The sequence below is a fragment of the Chiloscyllium plagiosum genome, chromosome 11, assembly GCF_004010195.1.
Source record: "Chiloscyllium plagiosum isolate BGI_BamShark_2017 chromosome 11, ASM401019v2, whole genome shotgun sequence".
Lineage (NCBI taxonomy): Eukaryota > Metazoa > Chordata > Chondrichthyes > Orectolobiformes > Hemiscylliidae > Chiloscyllium > Chiloscyllium plagiosum.
This window is the reverse complement of record NC_057720.1, coordinates 58,998,251-59,020,364: the sequence shown is the minus strand read 5'-3', so window position 1 is coordinate 59,020,364 and position 22,114 is coordinate 58,998,251. Positions and strand designations below refer to the sequence as shown.

The following is a 22,114-nucleotide window of genomic DNA, read 5'->3' as shown; positions in this document are numbered from 1 at the left end:
TTGTTTAGTCCTAAAAAAATGAGTGAAAACAGAGGTAACAGTGCATGCGGGTTAGAAAGAGCAATAAGAATGAAAATTAAACGCGAGCGATTACTGCTCCGTTACTGAAAAGAAGAATTTTGCTCTCCGGGAAATATCACCCTCCATGTACAATCTCGCTACTTCTGTCTATATTCACCGTTGCAGATGTGTTTGTCCGGCGTTTGAACGAATGTTGGCACTAATACCAAACAAATACTCTTGCAATAAATCGGATAATTGGAAATTATTAATTATCTGAAATTCAAAAAGCCGGTCTGGTGCGGACTGAGTACTTCGTTGTGGGGATATTGAGAATACGTGGGGTGTAATTGTATAATCTGAATTTCAATAAATAAAATACGCCGTATTAATTCAACTTTTAGGTCTTGGAAACAGATGCGAATTTCTGGGAGGGATTTGAACTTGAAAAGCTTGGTTTCAAACATAATCGAGGGCGAAATCGAAAGCAGATCATTTTCAGAGACAGTTTAATACTTTGTAAATGATCTCGGGCATTGAGGATGATTTTAGACGGCCAGCCTTTCTCCCCTGACTGTTTATCTATGTGTCGCGGCTTCAAGTGTCGCTGGAGGTATTGAATATCCTTATTTACTTCACACTCTGTGCTTAAAGAGTGTTGCGAAATGTCTGGCCCTGTCCAGCTTGAACAACATTTGCAGTCCTGGCTTGGACGTGAGTCCTTTCTGTAATCGTAAATATTATTTTACTGTGAGTAAACATTTATACCTCAGTGTATAAACACTGAATAAAGCCAGCCGCCTTGCTTGTCGGGGTGTGGTCTCAACACCAAGTTTATATAATTGATAATCGTTTGACACGAACGAAGAAATACCCACCTCCAACTTTACTTGAAGGGCGACTTCATAACACCAGACCCTGTCCCTAAATGGAATCACCCTCAGTAATCCTTTTACAAGGAAATTGAAACTGAGCTAAAAATGTTTTGTCTCTTGCTTCTATAAACGTAACAAGATGTTAGGCAGTTGTGATCCTGGTTATGAGTTACGTTTACACAAAACTAGCAAATGGCGGATGGTTAGTGTAACACGAGAACTAGTTCTATATTTAACTGATACCCCTGGGAAAGTCGAAGGCGACTCGGAAAGTCACTGTCCGCCTCAGGAACCTGCTGATATAACCATTCCGAAATGACGAGCCATAACAGGGGCTCATTCCAACACTGATCCTTTGTCGCTTGTAACTTTTACTGATTCGTATTTATCTGCAGTTGTAGCTCTCGAGTCACCCTGCGGTCAACTGTGAGGTTCAAGTGATTTATGCCTTTTCTTTTAAAAAAAAACTACAAAACGAAACTGACACGAATAAAGAAGTTTGACAGAAACACAAATGAACGGCAAAAGTAAACGTTGCGCCATTTCACCATCTCACTGGCCTAAATTTCTTGAAAATATAAAAATATAGGAAATGTAACAAACTGTCTTTTTGCTGAAATCGTAAAGGCAACTGGACAATACATCAACCAGGGGGACGCGAATATATGTGACCATCATTTTCGTCCTTGTTTTACTGACGGTCTAGATCTCAGTAAAGTGTTGATAACGATTAAAACAGACCATAATACCGTTGTAACTTAACCAAATCTCGTTCCGTTTGAAAGATCAGGTTGAATTTGAAAGGGAGCTTGTGATATGGAAGAACAGCACTAGATGGCGCATTAAGAATGTGATTAAATGTTTGAAATGTTCTCAACTGCCCGATTGTTAAATACAGCACAACATCATATCAAAATGTATCGAGAAAGTTTAACCCATTGCCATCTAAATTTGACGAGAAATTCTGTGTGTGTGTCCTTGTTAGAATCATGTGTCCAGTTTATTGTGGAGGTGTTCCGCTTTGCAGGAGGTTGCGATTTAGTTCATTTGGTTTTGCGGATAGTTTGCAGATTGAGTCGTGAGAAAGTGATGCCTCTTGTTCATCGGGAGCCCAGCCATCATTGCATACGTCAATGAAATTATCATTCACAGAAGACCTGCATCACTGCCTTTCAGTGTAACCGATTATTTCAAACTAAGACAATTCCGGATTCTTGACTAAGGAGATTGAAAAGGGAAACGTCAATAATCTCAATAACTGAACAGAAATAACCTACAAAATGTACCCAACCCACCAAACCCGCGCTGCGCTATGTGAATGTATCGGGCTATGGAGTTAAATCCCTTTCGGAATTTCGTCTTCAGTCATTATTATTTCAAGCCAATTCAGTAAAAAAAAAGTATAATCTTTCAGAGGTAGAATCGCCCCACACAACTTGGTCAATAAGAAACTTCAAAGTAAAAGCTTCTTAAGATTAAATAATAAAACAGTTTGGCTATTCAGGATTCTTGTGCTGCTAACTGTATCTAAGGCTCTTGCCAACTTACACCGACAGCTAATTCTCTTTAAATTATTCTGTTAAATTGGTGAGCATTATAAAACTGCGCCTGCTTCTTTCGTTTTATTTGCATTATTTGTAGTTTGAATATTTTATTTACGAAATAAATAGCAGTCCAGAGAGCCCAAATGTGAATCATTAGGGGGACGGATAAGCTTCCATTGACTCAAGGGTTGAGATCTGTTTTTGTTCATCTTTCTCGGATGTACAGTCACCAGAACGCCAACAGATTTTAAAAAATCTCTTTGAAACGCGTTTTTAAGTTATCGTTTAGAAATATTTTTCAGCGTTGAATTTAAAGAATGTACTTAAAACGTTTGCACTTAGAGAAAGCAAGGCCTGAGTTAATCCACTTGAAAAATTTTTGTTATGGCGAAACTGATATCATGAAAACCTCTTCAGTGACTTGCGTGGTCGAGTGTATTCTCTTACAATCTGTAAACTTTACACATTTATTATGTCTTGTATCTATACCATATCCCTCTATCAGAAGGACTACATTATACAAGTTTAATATGGTTATTAGATACAGTATAAGTAACTTTAATAATATACATACCGCTGATGACATAACAACTGACAACATTGCAATATATGCAGACTGTTTTCAACTGTCAGAAAAGCACATTAACATTCAGGGAAAATATCTAGTAAATTTATTTCAAAAGTTACATTGCGATCAAAATTGAAGCAATCAAGGAGACATAACTTATTGAGGACTTGGTGAAACATCTCCATCCAACAAGGAATTCATTCATACACAACAGCTGCAACGTTGAACGCTTGATTTGAAATAATTACTTCAATGGTTTTAATAATTTACGGAAGTTCACAATTTTACTGATTTTGTTCTTTTGATCAATTCTTTACACGAGGAATGATCATAAACGCAAAAGCGAAAAGTAATCAGCCACCCAAGTCTCATCGGAATGAGCAAAACGAATCCAATTAAATCGCTTTACTTTTGCATTACAGCTAAGGAATCCAATTAAATGCCATTCTCAAACCTTGTCAATATTCAGTTCAACTTAAATATATTCGAGGTTATGTATGAGATATCTAATTAAATAAAACTAATTGCCTCAACTGGTTCCATTATAACGTATGATGACAAATGAGGCTAAAATAATGTTAATTTTGGCAGCAATACAAGGAAAGGAGCACAGCAGAAAGTTTGAAAACCGATGCTGTTGGCCCAGGTGAAACAAGCTCACATAGGTTCACCAGAACGCAAGGGTTGAGCCATTCGCTAGAGGCATATGAACTTGCATGAAAATAAATTAATGAATCATAAACAAGAAAAAAAACAAAAACTGCGGATGTTGGAAATTTGAAACAAAAGCAGAATTTGCTGGAGAGACTCGGCGGCTCTGGCAGCATCTGTGGAGAGAAAGCAAAGCTAACGTATCGGGGCCAGTGACCTTTCTTCAGAGCTAATGAATCCTGATGTTTTCCTGACCTGGTCTGATCTAATTCCTTCTTATCTATACATTGTGGCTTAATGTCCTTCACTGCGAGAAATGAATGTGAACCCATACTTTAAGTCAATCTACCTTCCTCCTTTCTATTAAGTAGGTTTCTATCCCTACTGATTTCAGGAGGCCCGTGTTCCAGTCCCATTTGCTCCAGTCCCGTCTGTAATAATGTCTCTGAACAGGTTGATCAGGGAAATATCTTAACTAGGTCCCACTCCCGTCAGTTCCCTAATTTCTTCTCGTCATTTTCAAAAATTATGCCCTTTAACATGTTTATTCATGTAAAGGACAACTTTTAATAGGACAATACGAAAATCGGGAACGAAATGACAATCTAACTGATCTTTCTTTGTATCCATGAATTCCGTCCCTTAATTTAAACAGTCAACTTGAAAATAAACCCGGGCAGCATTTTAATAAACTCCGGTATATTATTGGAATGAGAAATGGACCAACGTGTGAAATGGATGCAGGTAATGACTGCCTTTTAGTTTAAATAAACTATTAGATAAAATGCACCCACCTATCCCACGGGGAATGTAGACAATTTTTAAAGTTTAGTACTGAAGATTGAGTGTATCCGGAAAACCTAAATGAAAGAGATGGTGATGAGCTAAGGTTAAGTGAAGTGTTCCCTTGGTAAAGAGCCAGCGAGAGATTGTTACATTGTCACAGTGTTCCAGGGAGTGGGGCGGGCACGTCATCAGGAGGCGCCGGCGGGAGAGCGGCGCATGCGCAGGCTCGGTGAGTCGCTGGAGAAGGGGAGAGCGACCCGGGGATGACATGGAGCGATGGAGTCTCATCGGTGTCGTACTGTCGGTCAGCCTGACAGTGCGCTGGGCAGTGTCTCTGAATCCTTACTCAGGTCAGTCCCTTTCAAACCCCCCGTGAGTTGTTGTTCTTCTTTCCTCCATTATTCATCCACGACACTCAATGACCCTGCTCTGCGGAAACAGCTGCTTAACTGTTGTGTCTGAGCTGTAAAGGCTGGCAGCAACCCTTTACCTTCAGCAGGCACCATGAAAAATACCAAGGGTTGTGTGGGTTTCGATTGTCGACTTGTTACAGAGACGCGGTTCTTCCGATTATGTTTGACATACTCCTATTTCTTTACGACGCGAATAAAAACAAATCACGCTGACGTTGCTTTCCTGTGGTTGTCAACTTTGCAACAAAATACAATTATTGCATCTTCTTTTATGATTCAACTTCCAAATAAGTTCGCTAAGCATGTTTCTCAAATTTGAAAGCAGCTTCTGCTTTATTTATTTTCTTGCAGATTCCTAACCCATTGTTTTATGCATTCGTGGAATGTGGATTTTGCTGGATGGACCATCACTTATTATCCGTTGCTTGATGCCCTTCAGAAGCCTAACGCTTGATAATATTTTTCATGTTTTCTTTTTATTTATCCATGTTGCCTTTTTCTTGTGGTAATATTGTGTCTGCGGTTTTTATTATCTTAGAGTCATAGGGATCTACAGCATGAGAAGATCTTTTGGCTCAATATGTTCACACCACTCAAAAATAACACCTAATCCAATTTCACAGCCATGTATGCCTGAGCATCACAAGTACACTCTTTATGAGGTTCTGCCTCTACCAGCCTTACAGGCAATGAGTTCCAGATTCCTGCCACCCTTTGGGGTAAAAAAAAGTTTTCCTTCACATCTCCTCAAAACTTTCTACCTTTAAATCTATGCCCTTCATCATTGATCCCTCCATAAAGGGGAAACATTTCTTCCCGTCTACCCTATCTATGCCCCTCATAATTTTATACTTCTCAATCATGTCCCTTCTGGAGCTCCTTTTCTCTAAGGAAAAAAATCCCAGTCTGTATAATCTCTCTTGTAACTGAAACTCTCCGATTCAGACAACATCCTGGTAAATCTCCTCTACGCACTGTCCAGTGCTATTGCATCCTTCCAATAATGAAGGTTCCAGAATTGCACAAACTGTTCTAACTGTGGTTTAATCAGCATTTTATACACATTCATGATTAAGGGCTTTTGCCCGAAATGTCGATTTTCCTGCTTCTTGGGAGCGGCCTGACCTGCTACGCTTTTCCAATGCTACTCTAATCTTGACTCTACGCTCCAGCGTCTGCAGTACCCACTTTCACCCAGCATTTTATACAGTTCCAGCATAACATTTCTGAGCCTTGACTCATAAAAACAAGTGTCCTATATGCCTCCTTAACCACTTTGTCCACCTAGGCAGAAGTGGGTACTCCAGATGCTCGAGATTAGAGTCAAGATTAGAGTGGTGCTGGAAAAGCACAGCAGATCAGGCAGCATCCGAAGAGCAGGAAAATTGACGTTTCGGGCAAAAACACTGATGAAGAATTTTTACCAAGACGTCGATTTGCCTGCTCCTCAGATGCTGCCTGACCTGCTGTGCTTTTTCAGTACCACTCTAATCTTAACTTTTATCCACCTGTTCTGATACCTTAAATGACTGGTGCATATGCACAGTGAAGTCCCTCTGATCCTGGGTGCTTCCCAGGGTCTTATTGTTCATCATGTATTCTTTTACCTTGTTTGTCCTACTCAAGTGCAACACCTCACATTTATCCATGTTGAATTCCATTTGCCACCATTCAGTCTGCCTATACCCTCTTGTAGTCTAAGGCCGTCCTCCTTACTTTTTAACACCATAACAATCTTTATATTGTCTGCAAACTTAGTGACCCTCCTACATTCAAGGCTGAATCATTTATAACCACAAACAGCAAAGGTAATAATGCTGACCCCTGTGTGGCCGTCTAGGCACAGAGTTCCACTCAGAAAGACACTCCTAAACCGTCAGTCTCTCCTTTGTGCCACTCAACCAATTGTGGATCCAATTTACCATATTTGCATGGATGCCACAACCTCATAACTTTGCTATCATTCTCCATGTGGGCTTTGCTGAAGTCCAAGTAAACTATATCAAAATCATCCAAACACCTGGCCACCTCTTTGAAAAATTTAATCAAGTTGGTCAGACATGACCTCCCCTTAACAAAACCATGCTGACTGTTCTTGATTAATCCCTGGATCTCCAAGTGGAGATTGATTCTGTCCCTCAGGATTACTTCAAATGTTTGCCCCATTTCTGAGGTTAGACCAACTGGCCTGTAGTTTCCTGGTTTCTTGAATGACAGTACACGTCCTCCAGTCCTCTGACACCTCTGCTGTGGCTAGAGAGGTATTGAACATTTTTGTAAGTGCCCCTGCTGTTTCCTTATTCAACAGCTGGGATATGTCTTATCTGGCCCTGCGGATTTACCTACTTTTAAGCCTGCTAGATACTCGGGGCCTCCTTTAATTTAAAAAAAAGCTTCCTGTTTATTTATTCCTTTTTTTCTTTTCCTCTTTCATTTTTATTTTATTTTGTAAGAGCCGTTTATCCTGAGGAAGAGTTGAAATAATTACTTCTGTCTGTCTACCAATAATTCCTTTTCTGTTAAATATTTTCAACTTCTTCAATTTTTATTTTCAAATTGCTGTCATATTTTGTTCTACATTTCAGACTTTCTAGCTTATTTTTCCCCCAAAAGTTCTAGAATGTAGTTCCATAAGTACAGCAATTCATCACTTTCTTATTCACATGACCATTCTTTGTGTGTGTGCCAGATTAAATCCTTAGTCACCGTCTATAACAACTCTTAAAATTGCGGTTGGTCCTTCATTTAAAATTCTTGAAAATTAAAAGCATGGCATTGAGGTAACAGGGTCATGTCTGATCCTCTAATGGAAGAGCAGGCTCAAAGGGCCACGTGGCTTACTACTTCTCCTAGTTTCTATGTTTCTACATTTTTGCTGATTTTGGAGAGTAAGCTTATCAAGGGTTAGGATTTTTTCACAAATAAGCACAATTCCATTGTCACTCAGCTGAGAGATGTTGACCCTCGGGAGAGACACTATAACTAGAAAGCATAATCTCAGAATTAATAAGTGCTAATTTCAGACTTCGATGAGCAGGAATTTCTTCTCTCTGAAGGTTGAAAATCTTTGAAACTTCTTGTCACACAGAACCGTGGGGGCTGAGGTATTGTGTATGTTTATGGATGAGATAGAGAGAGATTCTGGATCAGTTGAGGACTTGAGTTATGAAAAAAAGGCAGGAAAGTGGACATGAGAAATGTTGGATCAGCTGTGATCCTGTTGAATGGCTGAGTAGGCTCAGGAGCTAAATCGCTTGCTTCTGTTCCTATTTCTTATGGTCTTGTATCTCCACAGACTTTTCAGCAGGCCATGTAATAAGCAGTAGCCGAGAAACCATGGATCACGGGAGTGCTTTCTTGTCCCTAGTACAATGATAGTACATCTGATCATTGCTTTGCTGTAGCAGCTGAAATTGTTAATTAACTCTGAGCAAGAACAGGAAGCTCCAGGCCAATCTGTTCTGTCTCACTGAATGTATATATATATAAAAAAACAAAAATAAAGGAAGGCTAATGACCCTCTTGTGTAACACAGATAGTGTCCCTACCCCTAGAACAAAAGATGCAGTTCAAATCCCACCTGCTCTAGAGGAGTGTGATAATATCTCTGAACAGGTTGTTTAGCAAAATAGATTAATGACAAAAGACACAATCTGGGCCATTCTTGTTCTGTTACTTACTTTTCACGAATGACAATATAGTTAAACTCAAGTGTAGACTTTGCCATAGATTCTTTTAGTGAAAGCTGTCTGTTTAAATGTTTTTCACTACGTCCACAGGTGCTGGGAAACCTCCTATGTTTGGAGATTATGAAGCTCAGCGACACTGGCAGGAGATTACCTACAATCTACCCATCCGTCAATGGTTTGTAATCTCACTATTCAATTTATTCATCACATGTACAGGGATCCTGAGGTGTGCTGCTCTGCAATTTCTTTAGATTATTTTTAATTTAAAGTGAGGAATTGCTGTCTTGCTCTGACTTTCCACCCCCTGCCCACCAAAAAAAAATCACCTTTGTGCTGCTGACTGTGCTGATGTTGGCCCTGACAAACTTCAAGTACTTCAGTGAAATATTCATTCTTTGCATGCAAGCCTATACAGTAAAAGTCAAGGAATGTTCCAAGCCTTGAAAGGGGCTGGACATCATAGTTGAGTACGCTCCTTCTCTCACCTCACTTTCTAATAGGAGTCAATGCATGTCAGTTGTGAGTATGGCCCCTGATTTTCTTCCTCTTTCACCAGCCCATGGCACTGAAGTTAATTGTAGCATCCATATGACTGCCCTGTTGAAATGAGCTAACTCAGCAGAGATCTGGGACCATCTTGGTTCAATATCGAGTGGTACAATTAGCTGTAGAATAATTGAGAGAATGGTTGAAAATAAAAGCATGCTGTTGAAGGCTTTACCGTTGCACTTGTCAGGACAAATGCACAAACATCAAAGGGAGTAACAATGTCATGCATGAGTAAAGGTTGCTCTTAGTCAACAAATCAACTGATCAGTTGAGGCATTTGCATGGAGAATGGAGCAGGAAACCAGCTTGTGATTGCAAATCTCAGAACATAATGTCTAATCTTGGATATGATTCAAGTATATTAACGTTATTGTATGTTTGGCATTCTTGCAACTGTCCTAATTAGTGCAAGACAAAAAAAACCTTGATATCGTGTCTCTTTTTTTCAGTGATACATATTTTCTATATTACCGAATGACTTAACAGAGTGTGTGTTGCCAAAATGGGAATTTCGTAAATTCACTGCTGTTCTTTATGTCTGATACCAAGTTGAATTGTTTCTCTCTTCAGGTATTTCAATACAAGCAGCAATAATCTGAAGTACTGGGGCCTTGATTATCCACCTCTGACTGCTTATCATAGTCTAATTTGTGCATATGTGTAAGTTTGCTGTGCTGTCATTGATAATGCTATTCATTATTTAGAATTAGTGATAAGAAATCTTTTAATATAAAATGTAAAATCAGCTAAGGTTCTAGCCCTTGATCAGTGACTACCTTCTTCCTCCCGTTACCACAGGAAAGTGCAGTAGTATGGCTGTTGGGTGAGATCAGGATCGTTCTTGGCTTTGATGCTGTTTGTGTTCATACTTACTGTCTCAGTTTGAAGAATAGCCACTGGTGGTATTGGAATTACACCCCAGCATAAATTACAGATTACAAATGTAAGTTTTAGATATTGCAATGATGCATTTGTCTGAGGGCTTGAGAGATTGTTCAGCTCACTTAAGCTAACTGCCAAAATGTTGCAGTTTGATACATGGAAAGAAAGCAGTTTGCATGAGTGCTCTGATTGATGAGGACAGGATTAGACTCAAGTTGCGCTCTTTAGAGTCAAGTCAAAAAGCCTTCAGCAATCACTGCTCAAGCTTCCACATTTGGAATACACACCTGGTAAGGTACCAAAGGCAGTCATTTCCTTTGGGAAGACAGAATAGATAGAGACGAATAAATTAAATTTTCTGTCATTCAGTATCTTCTATTGATTGTGTACATTTTACATAAAGTGAAATGCACTTTTATTCCAGAGATAAACTTCTATTTTTTTTTCACTCCAGAGCTAAGTCAATAAATCCTGAATGGATTGCCCTTCATACATCTCGTGGTTTTGAAAGCCTTGGGCACAAGATATTCATGCGAGCAACAGGTAATTAAGAATGTTAAAAATATCTGTAACATTAAAAAAAAAGAAAAGGAAATGAACACCAGGGTTGATGGTTATGGTTGTTAGTGACTGGTCAGTCCAGCACCAGATTCCTCAACAAAACATCCTTAGTTGTTGGAGGGAATCCTGAGGGACAGGATGTATATGTATTTGGAAAGGCAAAGACTGATAGGGATAGATCATCTAGGAGAAAGTGAGGACTGCAGATGCTGGAGTACCAGAGTTGAAAAATGTGGTGCTGGAAAAACACGGCAGGCCTGGCAGCATCCGAGGAGCAGGAGAATCGACGTTTCGGGCATAAGCCCCTCTTCAGGATTCCTGAAGAAGGGCTTATGCCCGAAACGTCGATTCTCCTGCTCCTCGGATGCTGCCTGGCCTGCTGTGTTTTTCCAGCACCACATTTTTCAACACTGGGGATAGTCAACATGGCTTTATGCATAGGAAATCATGTCTCACAAACTTGATTGAGTTTTTTGAAGAAGTGACAAAGAGGATTGGTAGGGCAGAGTGGTGGATGTGATCCATTTGGACTTCAGTAAGGCATTCAACAAGGTTCCTCATGGGAGACTGGTGAGCAAGGTTAGATCTCACAGAATACAAGGAGAACCCGCCATTTGGAAAAAGAACTGGCTCAAAGGTAGAAGACAGAGGGTGACGGTGGAGGGTTGTTTTTCAGACTGGAGATCTGGGACCAGTGGAGTGCCACAAGGATCAGTGCTGGGTCCACAACTTTTCATCATTTATATAAACTATTTGGATATGAGCATAAGAGATATAATTATTACGTTTGCTGATGACACCAAAATTGAAGGTGTAGTGGACAGTGAAGAAGGTTACCTCAGATTACAACAGAATCTTGATCAGATGGTCCAATGGGCTGAGAAGTGGCAGATGGAGTTTAATTTAGATAAATGTGCAGTGCAGCATTTTGGGAAAGCAAATCTTAGCAGAACTTATACACTTAATGGTAAGGTCCTAGGGAGTGTTGCTGAACAAAGAGACCTTGGAGTGCAGGTTCATAGCTCCTTGACCGCCAGAGGAAGCGTTGGAGGCTGGTACAATTGCACCATTTAAAAGGCATCTGGATGGGTATAGGAATAGGAAGGATTTGGAGGGATATGGGCCTGGTGCTGGCAGCTGGGACTAGATTGGGTTGGGATATTTGTTTGACATGGACGAGTTGGACCGAAGGGTCTGTTTCCGTGCTGCACATCTCTATTGACTCCATCTTCAAACATTTCATAAGTAACCTGCTTCCATCATCCTCCTATCAGTTTTACAGATGGTTCTAAAGTATTCAGCTCTTTTTGTTGTGCTTTTATTGTGAAGTAATAAACCATGGCATTCAGGCTTGGACTATATAAATGCCTGGTAATCACATGAACAAAATTAAATCAGCAACCTCCTCATGATGTTTATTCAACAGCTCCAATAACACGGAGTCTTCCAATATAAACTTTTGGTCATCATTCAGCAGCTACTTAACTGAATCCGGTGCATCAATACCATGGCTGCAAGAACAGGGAGGAATGGGTCAACGTTTGATCCCTGAAACCCTGTCTATCTTCCACAAGGTGTTGGTGTTTCTGTTACTTGTGCTGTTTAGAGCCTCTGTCCTTCCCCCATTTTAGGCAATTAAGGTCGCAAGTCTAAATATTCTTCTCATTGTCAGTAATTAAACAGCATAACTTGTAATTGAAGTAGGCACTTCCAGCAGGTCATCAATGCCAGAAATGTGACATTTAAGCTATTTGAGGCAGCAAAATATCCAAGCATTTAGGGAACTGTGCAGAATGGAAGTGGATAAATGGTTTGATGGAGTAAGTTGCATGAATGATGATGGGCAAATATTACAATGTACTCTGATATTAAATAAATCACAAGATGAAGAGCATATTAAAAACTGTTAAGGATGATAAATTTAGCTTTGTGAAACTGCATCTAATTTAGTGTGTAAGTTTTTTAATTAAATGTGATCCATTCTTTTGTGATGAGTATCATGCAAACTTATTTGTTTGGTTCCTTGAAAACATCTGGGAAAGGGTTTAATTTTAACTTAATCATTGGCATAGATTGAAATGGCAGCACCTCCTTGCTGCAGCACAATCTTTCTAGTGATGTATCTGAGTAGCTGTTAAGGCCTGTTTCACTGGTGACCTTAAGGATTCTTAAAATCACTTGGGGTTATTGGGCTGATTGAGTGTTAATCTCCTTTTCCCACTCCCGATGCAAATGTCGCATAGATCCATATAAAGTAAATCTTAAAGCCATTTCCATGACTGAAAAGATTACCCTTTCCAGTTGTGACTGTAGTGCTACTTACAAACAAGAGCTGATCAACCAGCAACTTGAGTGTCTCCAGGTTTCTGCGATCCACTATGATAGGAGACAGTAGAATTTTGATCCACAATATTCAAACACAGCCTGAAAGATCCAACAAGCACATGGTGTCTTGAAACAGAATTATTCAAAAGCCAATCCCTTCATCTGTGTTATTATTGGATAGGCTATACTTCTGGTGAAACATACTGAATTAGGATTTGTTAGGACAGAGTGGGGTTCTGTGCTGAGACAAGATTGAGGGAAACCATAAGGTTTTGGAGAAACATAGTGGAGCTTGCAAAGTGGTAGGAAGGAGGGGTCCCATAGTGCGATGAGGTGGAGGGGCTGAGTGCAAAGACGATGCAATAAAAGCCAAATACAGTAGGTGTCAGAACTTTGAAAAATAAATAGCACATGACAGGAACACTTCGAAGAATACGCCTTATCATACTAAGGGAAATATTTTTACATTTCCCGTGCCAGACCCCTCCTGTCCCCTCTGAGAGATTGCTTGCTGGATTCTAATTAGCTCTCCACTCTGGCTGTCCTTTTAGCAGTATTCAGGCCATTTCAAATAATTTTAGAAAGGACTTTCACTGCTGGTGAAGACTTTTGTCCATTACTTTGGGTTGAATTAAAGCACTAGTAACAAAAGTGCATATCCACCACTGAGGTGTGAATGCACAGCAGCCTGGCCAAGATTGAGATCCCTCAGTGTCATGTTTAACATTGGCCCTCAAGTCTGCTGTCCATCCTAACTTTTTGACCTGCCAACCACAGAGATTCAAAATCAGAAGGTTTTGTGCTATGATTGGTGTTGGATATTTTTTGAGGGATGGAAGATGTGTTAAAGTTGTTTTATATCCATTGATGACAAATATTGGCATCTATGCAAACCTCAACCTTTCTCTCTTTTCCCCTATCCTCCCTCTCTCTCAACATCCCTCCCCCCTACATAACAAGAAACTTAGAAAGTTATTGATACTTAACCAGTTGTAACTCTACACAAGCTACTTTTGCACAACTGGGATCTGCAAACTAGTTCTGGGGTTTTGTGCAAAGTGTTTCTCAAGAAATCTACAGAATAGGTGGTGTAAATGGGTTCAAAGGTCAAATCAAGGAATTGATGAATTTCTTGAAAAGTTGGGCAGGTAGGATTGATCTTTTAAAAATGGTTGCCATTTTAGATTTTAAGGCTTTTTTCTATTTCTAACAATGCTTATATTTACAGTTCTGACATTTTGCCAATTTATTAGTGTTTGTTGCAGACCTTGCTGTATATATTCCTGCGATCCTCTGTTACATTCATCATTGTGAAGGACCAGAGAGGAAGAAGGTAGGCATTGTGGTAAATGTACCTATGCAATAATAAAACTGACAATGTCAGATAAATGAAAGCAAGAGCCATGGACTGGAGACATCAACTCTCAGCCTGTAATGAAGCTTAGAAATGGAAAGTTGTTTCTGAAAGTTGTTCCAAGCATTATTGGTTTGGACCATATGATATCAATTTATTCTCCCTGATATTTCTAATGCCATTTGCTAAGAAATATTGGCTAGTTTAGTTTCTAAAAATTCAACCTGTTTCAACACAATGACTTTGCATTTATCTAGCACCTTTTACAAACTCTTGATATCTTTAAGCAGTTAACAGCCAAAGATTTAATTATGTTAGTTGTAGGCAAAGATAGCAAACTATCTAAACAATCAGATCCTACAATCCATAATGAGCTAAGTTACCAATTCTTCTGCTTTTCATGTTCTTTGGATACATGCTAGCTAGGGATTTGGAAGCTTTCCTTGTTTCTTCTTTGAATAATACCAGATAATCACTTCTAGCCACCTGAGCAAGATGCATATTTGCTTTAACATCTCATTGAAAAATGACACAAAATATAGCATTCCCTCAGCACTACAGTACCTAGATTATGTGCTGCAGTCCTAGAGTTGGACTTGAACTTCCAAACCTGTGACTCAAAGGTGAGAGCAATACTTTAATCAAAGCTAAAATACACTTGAAATGCCATAATTTCCCAAGACTACAAAGATATTGGGATGGGCGCAGAACTCAATCAAGATTGCCATCCATAATGCTATCCAGTAATTCTAGTTTTGGAAAGATACGCTTATGAGTGGAAGATGAATATAGAACCAAACTGATTTTCTCTATCACCGACCATCAGTCAAGCAGCCTATCAACAATTGTTTGAAATTGTATTTAATGATTGGTTAGATACTAGAGGTCAGCCAATGACAAGACTTGGAATTACTCCTTGGGTATTTCTGCTTTATGTGAGCAGTATATTTATCCAGAAGGCTATCAGATGAGCTTTTTATATTTTCTTTTAAAAAAGCTTCAGACTTGATCTCAGTTATATTATAGCAAATGTTTATTGCAACAAGTGAAATAAAGATAAGGCCTTTTAAAACAAAACAATGAAAAAGGAAGAATAGGTGATTTCAATAATTTGGAAAGTTTAACAGAGGTGCTCAAAATGAGGGACTTTGATAATTTGTAAAGGGAAAAGTTATTTCCAATGGGAGAAGGATCCAATAACCAGATGGCACTGATTTTGACAACAACAAGCTATTCCCCCATCAACTTTCTTGTGGCCTTGTGATTTGGTGAATAACTTTGTTTTCCTTCAATACCTATTTCTGTGCCCCACCTTCCCAAAAATGCTGTCTTCGGGTTTTATTCCTGCTAATCTGAAAGCAACTGTCCAGAATTTAGTGTAGAAGATATGTGAATGAGGCATGCTTTTTTTAATGTCAAGTCATTAGAACATAGAAAAGTATAGCACAGAACAGGCCCTTTGGCCCACGACGTTGTGCCGAGGTTTAATCCTAATGTAAAATATAATAACCTACCACCCCTCAACTTACTGCTATCCACGTGCATGGCCAGCAGTTGCTTAAATGACTCTGCTTCCACCACCACAGCTGGCAACGCATTCCATGCATTCACAACTCTCTGCGTAAAGAACCTACCTCTAGCATCTTATTTATACCTTCCTTCTAATATCTTCAAACTATGACTCCTTGGACCAGTCAATCCTGCCCTGGGGAAAAGTCTCTGGCTATTGACTCTATCAATTCCATTCATCATCTTGTATACCTTGATCAGGTCTCCTCTCTTCCTTCTCTCCAGAGAGAAAAATCCGAGCTTATTCAACCTTTCTTCATAAGGTAAGCCCTCCAGTCCAGACAGCATCCTGGTAAACCTTCTTTGCACCCTATCCAAAGCCTCTGTATCTTTCCTATATTAGGACAACCAGAACCGGACACAATATTCCAAGTGTGGTTTTATTAGGGACTTGTAGAGCTGTAGCAAAACCTCACGGCTCTTAAACCCGATCCCCCTGTTAATGAAAGCCAAAACACCATATGCTTTTTTAACAATCCTATCCATTTTGGTGGCAACTTTGAGGGATCTATGTACTTGCACACCCAGATCCCTCTGTTCCTCCACACTGCCAAGAATCCTGTCTTTAATCCTATATTCAGCATTTGAGTTTGACCTTCCAAAATGCATCACTTCATATTTATCCAGGTTGAACTCCATTTGCCATTTCTCAGCCCAGCTCTGCATCCTATCTATGTCGCGCTGCAGCCTGCAGCAGCTCTCGATACTATCAACGGTACCTCCAATGTTTGTGTCATCTGCAAATTTACTAACCCACCCATCAACCTCCTCATCCAAGTCATTTATAAAGCTACAAAGAGCAGAGCCCAAGAACAGAACCCTGCGGGACCCCATTCAACACTGACCTCCAGGTGACTACTTTCCATCTACAACCACTCTCTGCCTTCTGTCAGCCAGCCAATTCTGAATCCAGATAACCAAATCTCCCTGTGTCCCATACTTCCTGACTTTATGAATGAGCCTACCATGGGGAACCCTATCAAATGCCTTGCTGAAGTCCATATACACCACATCCACTGCTCGACCTTCGTCGACCTGACTTGTCACCTCCTCAAAGAACTCAATGAGATTTGTGAGGCATGACCTGCCCCTCACAAAGCCACGCCGACTGCCTTTAATCACACTGTGCTTTGCCAAATAGTCATAAATCCTATCCCTCAGAATCTTTCCAAAACTTTGCTGACCAGAGACGTAAGATTGACTGGTCTGTAATTGTCAGGGATTTCCCTATTACCCTTCTTGAAAAGAGGAACAACATTTGCCTCCTTCTAATCCTCCGGTACAACTCCCGTGGAGAGTGAAGAGGCAAATATCCTCGCTAGTAGCTGAGCAACCTCCTTTCTCGCTTCCCGGAGCAGCCTCAGATAAATCTGGTCTAGCCCTGGGTACTTATTAATCTTAATGTTTTCCAAAATTTCCAGTCCATCAAATTTGACAAAGGAAGCTAATTCTATTAATTAACAGCATACTTGTCCTTATAACATATATGATGATGTGTTAGTAACTGCTAATTAACTGTCTTACTCGAAAACAAACAACTAAATTGTGGAGTCCCATCCTTCAGGTTGTGAATTGTCAGAGAAGTAATAAAATCAGATTTGATACGTTTTGCTTTTGCACCTTCCTGTCATTTTTCCCTCTCCCTTTTAATCCAATCTTTCTTTTCTTCGTAAAGAAAATTCCTAAGTTCTTTCTCTTTAATTCTCAATTCTTAAATATCATGAGTTAAGGCAATTGTTTGTTCATTGTTTTCCAAGTTCCCAGATCCTGTTATGTTCAGCTATGCTGTTATTAGCTTGAACTTTCATAACATTGCGGGCAAAATTGTTTTGAGCTGAACTGTTCAGGAGATGGTGGTACTTATGAGATCCACAATGAATTTCCACACTTTAGCAAATTCTAGTCCATAAAAACTCTTCTGATAATTCTTCCTTCAACATTGTCATATGAAGTGTACCCACGTCTGCACTCTCAGGTCCACTCCTCTTTCATAACGCGTGGAGCACCTTAATAACCAGTGACACCTAACTGTTGTCTCCTCACATTCTGAAATTCTGTCCACAATGATGATTACTTTCTACCTGCCTTCACCTTTTTAAAATGTTTTATCTAAACCTGATTCTTCAACCATGTATTCAATGTTCCTATGTCCTTTCTCCCCTATTTTTCTGCATGGTGACCACTGCTGTGTTTTTAATATAAATTGAAATATTTTGTTTTGTGAAAGGTGCTACTTGAATGTAAGTTGTTGGGCTTTTTTGTAGCTGACACGGACCTCATACACAATCTTACATTCCTGTCTTCAATTAAATCCTTGGTCTGTTACATACTTAGTACCTGAAATTCAATACTGGTTAGATCAAGAGAAATATTGATAATATAATGAATTTCATTGCCTGCTGTAGAAGCAAAGCAGGTCCCAGATTCACAGTCCTAGCCTGAACTGACTTGATTGTATCTGACTCTGTGAAGTGAATCTCTGTCAAGTGTTTGGTCTCTGTATTAGGGAGTGGGGAAATCAGTTTCATTTCCTGATTATTACTTGCCCATGCATATATATGGATATTGAATTTTTCATGTATTTGCAGATACCTTTTGGTTGAAGGCAGGGTAAGATGTGGTGAATCATCTCCCTGTGCGGAAAACATCTACTTGTATGCCATATGTTAGGACACTTATAGAAGCATGCTGCAGGAAATCTTTGTGTCTTCAGGAACAAGCAAGTTGTTTTGGTGCAAACAGGAGGAATTGATGAGGAATAATTTTCATTGATCAGTGGAACTTCCTGTTTTTGATTGAATGGATGATTAATTTAATATGCTTTGACATTTTAGTGAAGGTGACTGAAAGGCTTAGGACATGAGTAGAGAGTTTCAGTTAAATCCTCTGGAACATAGCCGTGGAACAAGTGAAGTCCATGCGATCATGCAGCAGTCGCTTGCTTGCATGACTTGAGGATAATGTTACTTGAAACTGCTCTGAGGTTTTAAATTCTGTCACATTATAGAATCATTGTTAGATTTACTGGTATTTTTGAACACTGAAACAACAAGACCAAATCATTAACATGCTCTAAATACTGTTAAAAGTCAAGGTGAAGGCTTCCTTGATCTATGATGGGTGCTTTAAGATAATGCGTAAAATACATACGCTATGAAACCAGATATGTTTGGCTGGTAAACAATTTTTGAAATAATTTCCCAAGAAGCATACTGGAAAGCTAGTTGTGGAAGGGGGGTGGGTGTGTGGAGATGACAGGGCAATCAACAGCTGAGAGGGAACAGTAAGAACACTTATTCACTGTTTGTTCCATGTAATTATCAGAGTACTTCATATAAAGATAACAGCTGCAATTGCGCATTAACTGCCCCATGTTTCTAGTTTTGCGCAATGAGTAAGTGTTCCTAAATTAGTACCTGCGCTACGTGACTAAAATCACATGGAGTGCGACGCATCTATGTCATAGGACAGAAATCCGTAGGAATCAAAATGAAAGGAAACAAACTTTTCTTCATCTCTGCATACTCTCATTGTACCATTTTCTACTGAAGACATCAATCCTTGCTGAGCTGGACTATCCCAATCATTCATCCCTTAAAAATCTAAACAGCAATATATTTGACCCAGGAGGGCATCGTGATCAAGCCTGATCCTGTCCTGTCCTGCTACCAACAGTTCTCACTTGCCAAAAATCACAAACTATTTTTATGCAGGTGCTCTAATTGTAAAACCGATGCTGTTGAGGTCTCATATCTGTGCACAGGCCAGAAATGGAACCTGGATCTTTCCAGTGTTTATTCTTCAGGCCAGGATGATCATTTAATCATTGCACAATGTTTTGTAAGGATTAAGTATTGTATTTTTACAAGCCATTTTCTTTACAATCAGCTGCACTCTGATGAAACGTATACCATGTGATGTCATCTGGTGGATGTGGTTTGAAGGCAATGTTTACCTAACCAATTGTATTTGTTGAGCCCAAGAAAGATAACAGTTGTCCAGTTAAGTGTCTCCTTTGCAATACATTTGATTCAGTTGGTAAAGAGACCATGGAATTTGGTACAGCGATGTACAGAGCAAAATGATTCTAGTTTCATGTATGGTCACATATGGAGAATGTGGAAGGATAAAATTCAGTGTTTCTGTAATAAAATTCATGGTTGGCCATTTAGAAGTGAAATTAGGAAGCATTTTTCAACATGAGTGGATATCAGGAAAATGAAAAATCCAAAATATTATAGATTCTGGTTGATTGGAGCTTTCAGAGTTCAAATCAATAGATTTTTGTTAGATCAGCATATTGAGAAGTTTAGTGGGGTGGAAGAAATAAAAGTAAATGGAGCTCAGGTACAGATGTGTCATAATGGAACGGAAGGTTTAAACAGACCTAATGGTCTGAATGGTCTACTTTGATCCATTGGTTCCACTGCTAATTACTTCCAAAGGAACCCTGATGGAGGGTCTGTGTATCTGATGAAATTTGGCGACAATAGGACTGAGTGCAGTTGTGGTACTTCTGGGGTCACTTCATTTGGTCAGGATTATTGTTTTCTCCATGGTCAAACAATCTACTCACAATCATCCTGTAGACTTGCATGGGAAAAATGGGCACTTTATGATGTTATTAGAAGACCCAGTGAGACCAATACAAATGAACAACTAAAAGAACAAAGGAATGGAAAAGAACATTCCTAATGTGTTTCGGAAAGACTGCTTTAGATCTCTGTTTTATTGACCTTTCCATTTGATTAGCCAAAGAACAGAAATCTGATGGTATTCTTATTCCTGATCAGTATCCCACTGACCTCTATTGGAAAAAGTAGCTTTCTGGTAAGAATAGATGGACTCAGCTGTGATGGATAAACTGTCAGGTATTTGACTGAGTTACTGTGGGGGTCCAACTCATTCCCAGTCTCAGGATGTGGTTAGCACCTTCAGCAGAGGGAAGAGAAGTTGCTTGGGGGAAATAACTTTGTATTCTGTGAAAGAAATGATTCTGAAAAAGTGTATTGAAGTTACTAACTCTACCTTTACTCTTTGCAGATATCATCTATGCTGTGTGCATTGCTGTACCCTGGACTCATTCTTATCGACCATGGCCATTTTCAATATCCTTATTAGTAATCATGCCCAATGGCTCAGTGTGTGACTGCACTTTGAGGCACTGAGTCATAAAGCATAGCATGATCCTAGGTTCACTGCCTGACCTTTTATTGAATTAACTTTGAAAAGCATTAAATTGCATTCTGGGTATATCGCTCATATCTTATCATAAGAGATGTGACTTTTCTGCAAAATATGCATTAAAAACTATTCCAGCACTTTAAAATGATGTATCAGTGAGTCCCATCCAGACTCCACCTTTACCTAAATCCTATACACATAATACATTCTGAAAATTCTGAATGATATTTTTCTTTTGGAAATGTTTTCAAATGTGAAGTATGAAACCTTGTGCTGGTTCTGACAAAACAGTAAAAGAGATAGTGAGAGTATAAATTTGAACACTGATGCTATCTGGGTGAATACTTGTGAACCATCCTTAACATGAAAACACATATAACTCTGTCAGTCTGGGTCTTGCCTTGTGGGGGTTATTGGGCCTATTATTTGACCGCGTCCTATTTGGCTCTGTGGCATTTTGTCTGGCTCTTAATTATAAGCAAATGGAACTTTACCATGCACTGCCTTTCTTCTGCTACCTCCTTGGAAACTGCTTAAAGAAAGGTCTCAAAGGTGAAGGGTGAGTAACTGAAACAATGAATTAAATAGACTCATGGTCCTTGTCATGTCATATGGATCAAGTGAGGTCTATTTTTAAGACTTGAGAATTGTTCTAGCTTGTCCTGCAATGTAAGCAGCTTAAAATAAACATGCAAGCTACATTTTAATTAAGAGGGAAATCTTTGCTAAATACTGAACTTGAAATTCTTCTCTACTTTCAAATATTTCTTCTAGCTAAGCATATATTTTTGTACATAACAGTTGTGATTTTGTGCTGTTGCATTGGAATTGTACAATGCCAATCTGCAAGCACTTCTAATGGTGAGTGTAGTGTTCTGTATGGGACAGAGTCTACAGATCAGGAGATCCCAGTTTCTGCTTGGTTATGTCAGTTAGAACAGTGATGATGATGTCGTGTTTTATCTGTGTACCTGGAAAGGAAGGGATGAAAACAAATATCAACCTTCTGTTCTACATTGTTATCCATCAACTCCGATTGCAAGGAGCATGTGTGAACTGTGTGGGGTTAGAATTGGAGTTGCTGACATGAACCCCTAAGTTGAGTTGCCTGCTAAAACTCCAGTCTAAGGATTCAGATGTGTAGAATGTTCAAACACACAAAGT

General features: G+C 39.4%; 1 protein-coding gene across 1 annotated transcript in view; it reads left to right on the top strand.

The window, feature by feature from the left end:
- Window positions 1–4,628: 4,628 nt before the first annotated feature.
- The window catches only part of alg6 (ALG6 alpha-1,3-glucosyltransferase), a 37,867-nt gene continuing 20,381 nt past the window's right edge, over window positions 4,629–22,114 (top strand). The window contains exons 1-7 of the mRNA XM_043699452.1: window positions 4,629–4,774; window positions 8,617–8,701; window positions 9,646–9,735; window positions 10,412–10,500; window positions 14,097–14,176; window positions 20,810–20,874; window positions 21,324–21,509. Of these exons, the coding sequence (XP_043555387.1) occupies window positions 4,693–4,774; window positions 8,617–8,701; window positions 9,646–9,735; window positions 10,412–10,500; window positions 14,097–14,176; window positions 20,810–20,874; window positions 21,324–21,509 (677 nt within the window). The 5' untranslated portion in view covers window positions 4,629–4,692. The remainder of the gene's footprint in view (window positions 4,775–8,616; window positions 8,702–9,645; window positions 9,736–10,411; window positions 10,501–14,096; window positions 14,177–20,809; window positions 20,875–21,323; window positions 21,510–22,114) is intronic.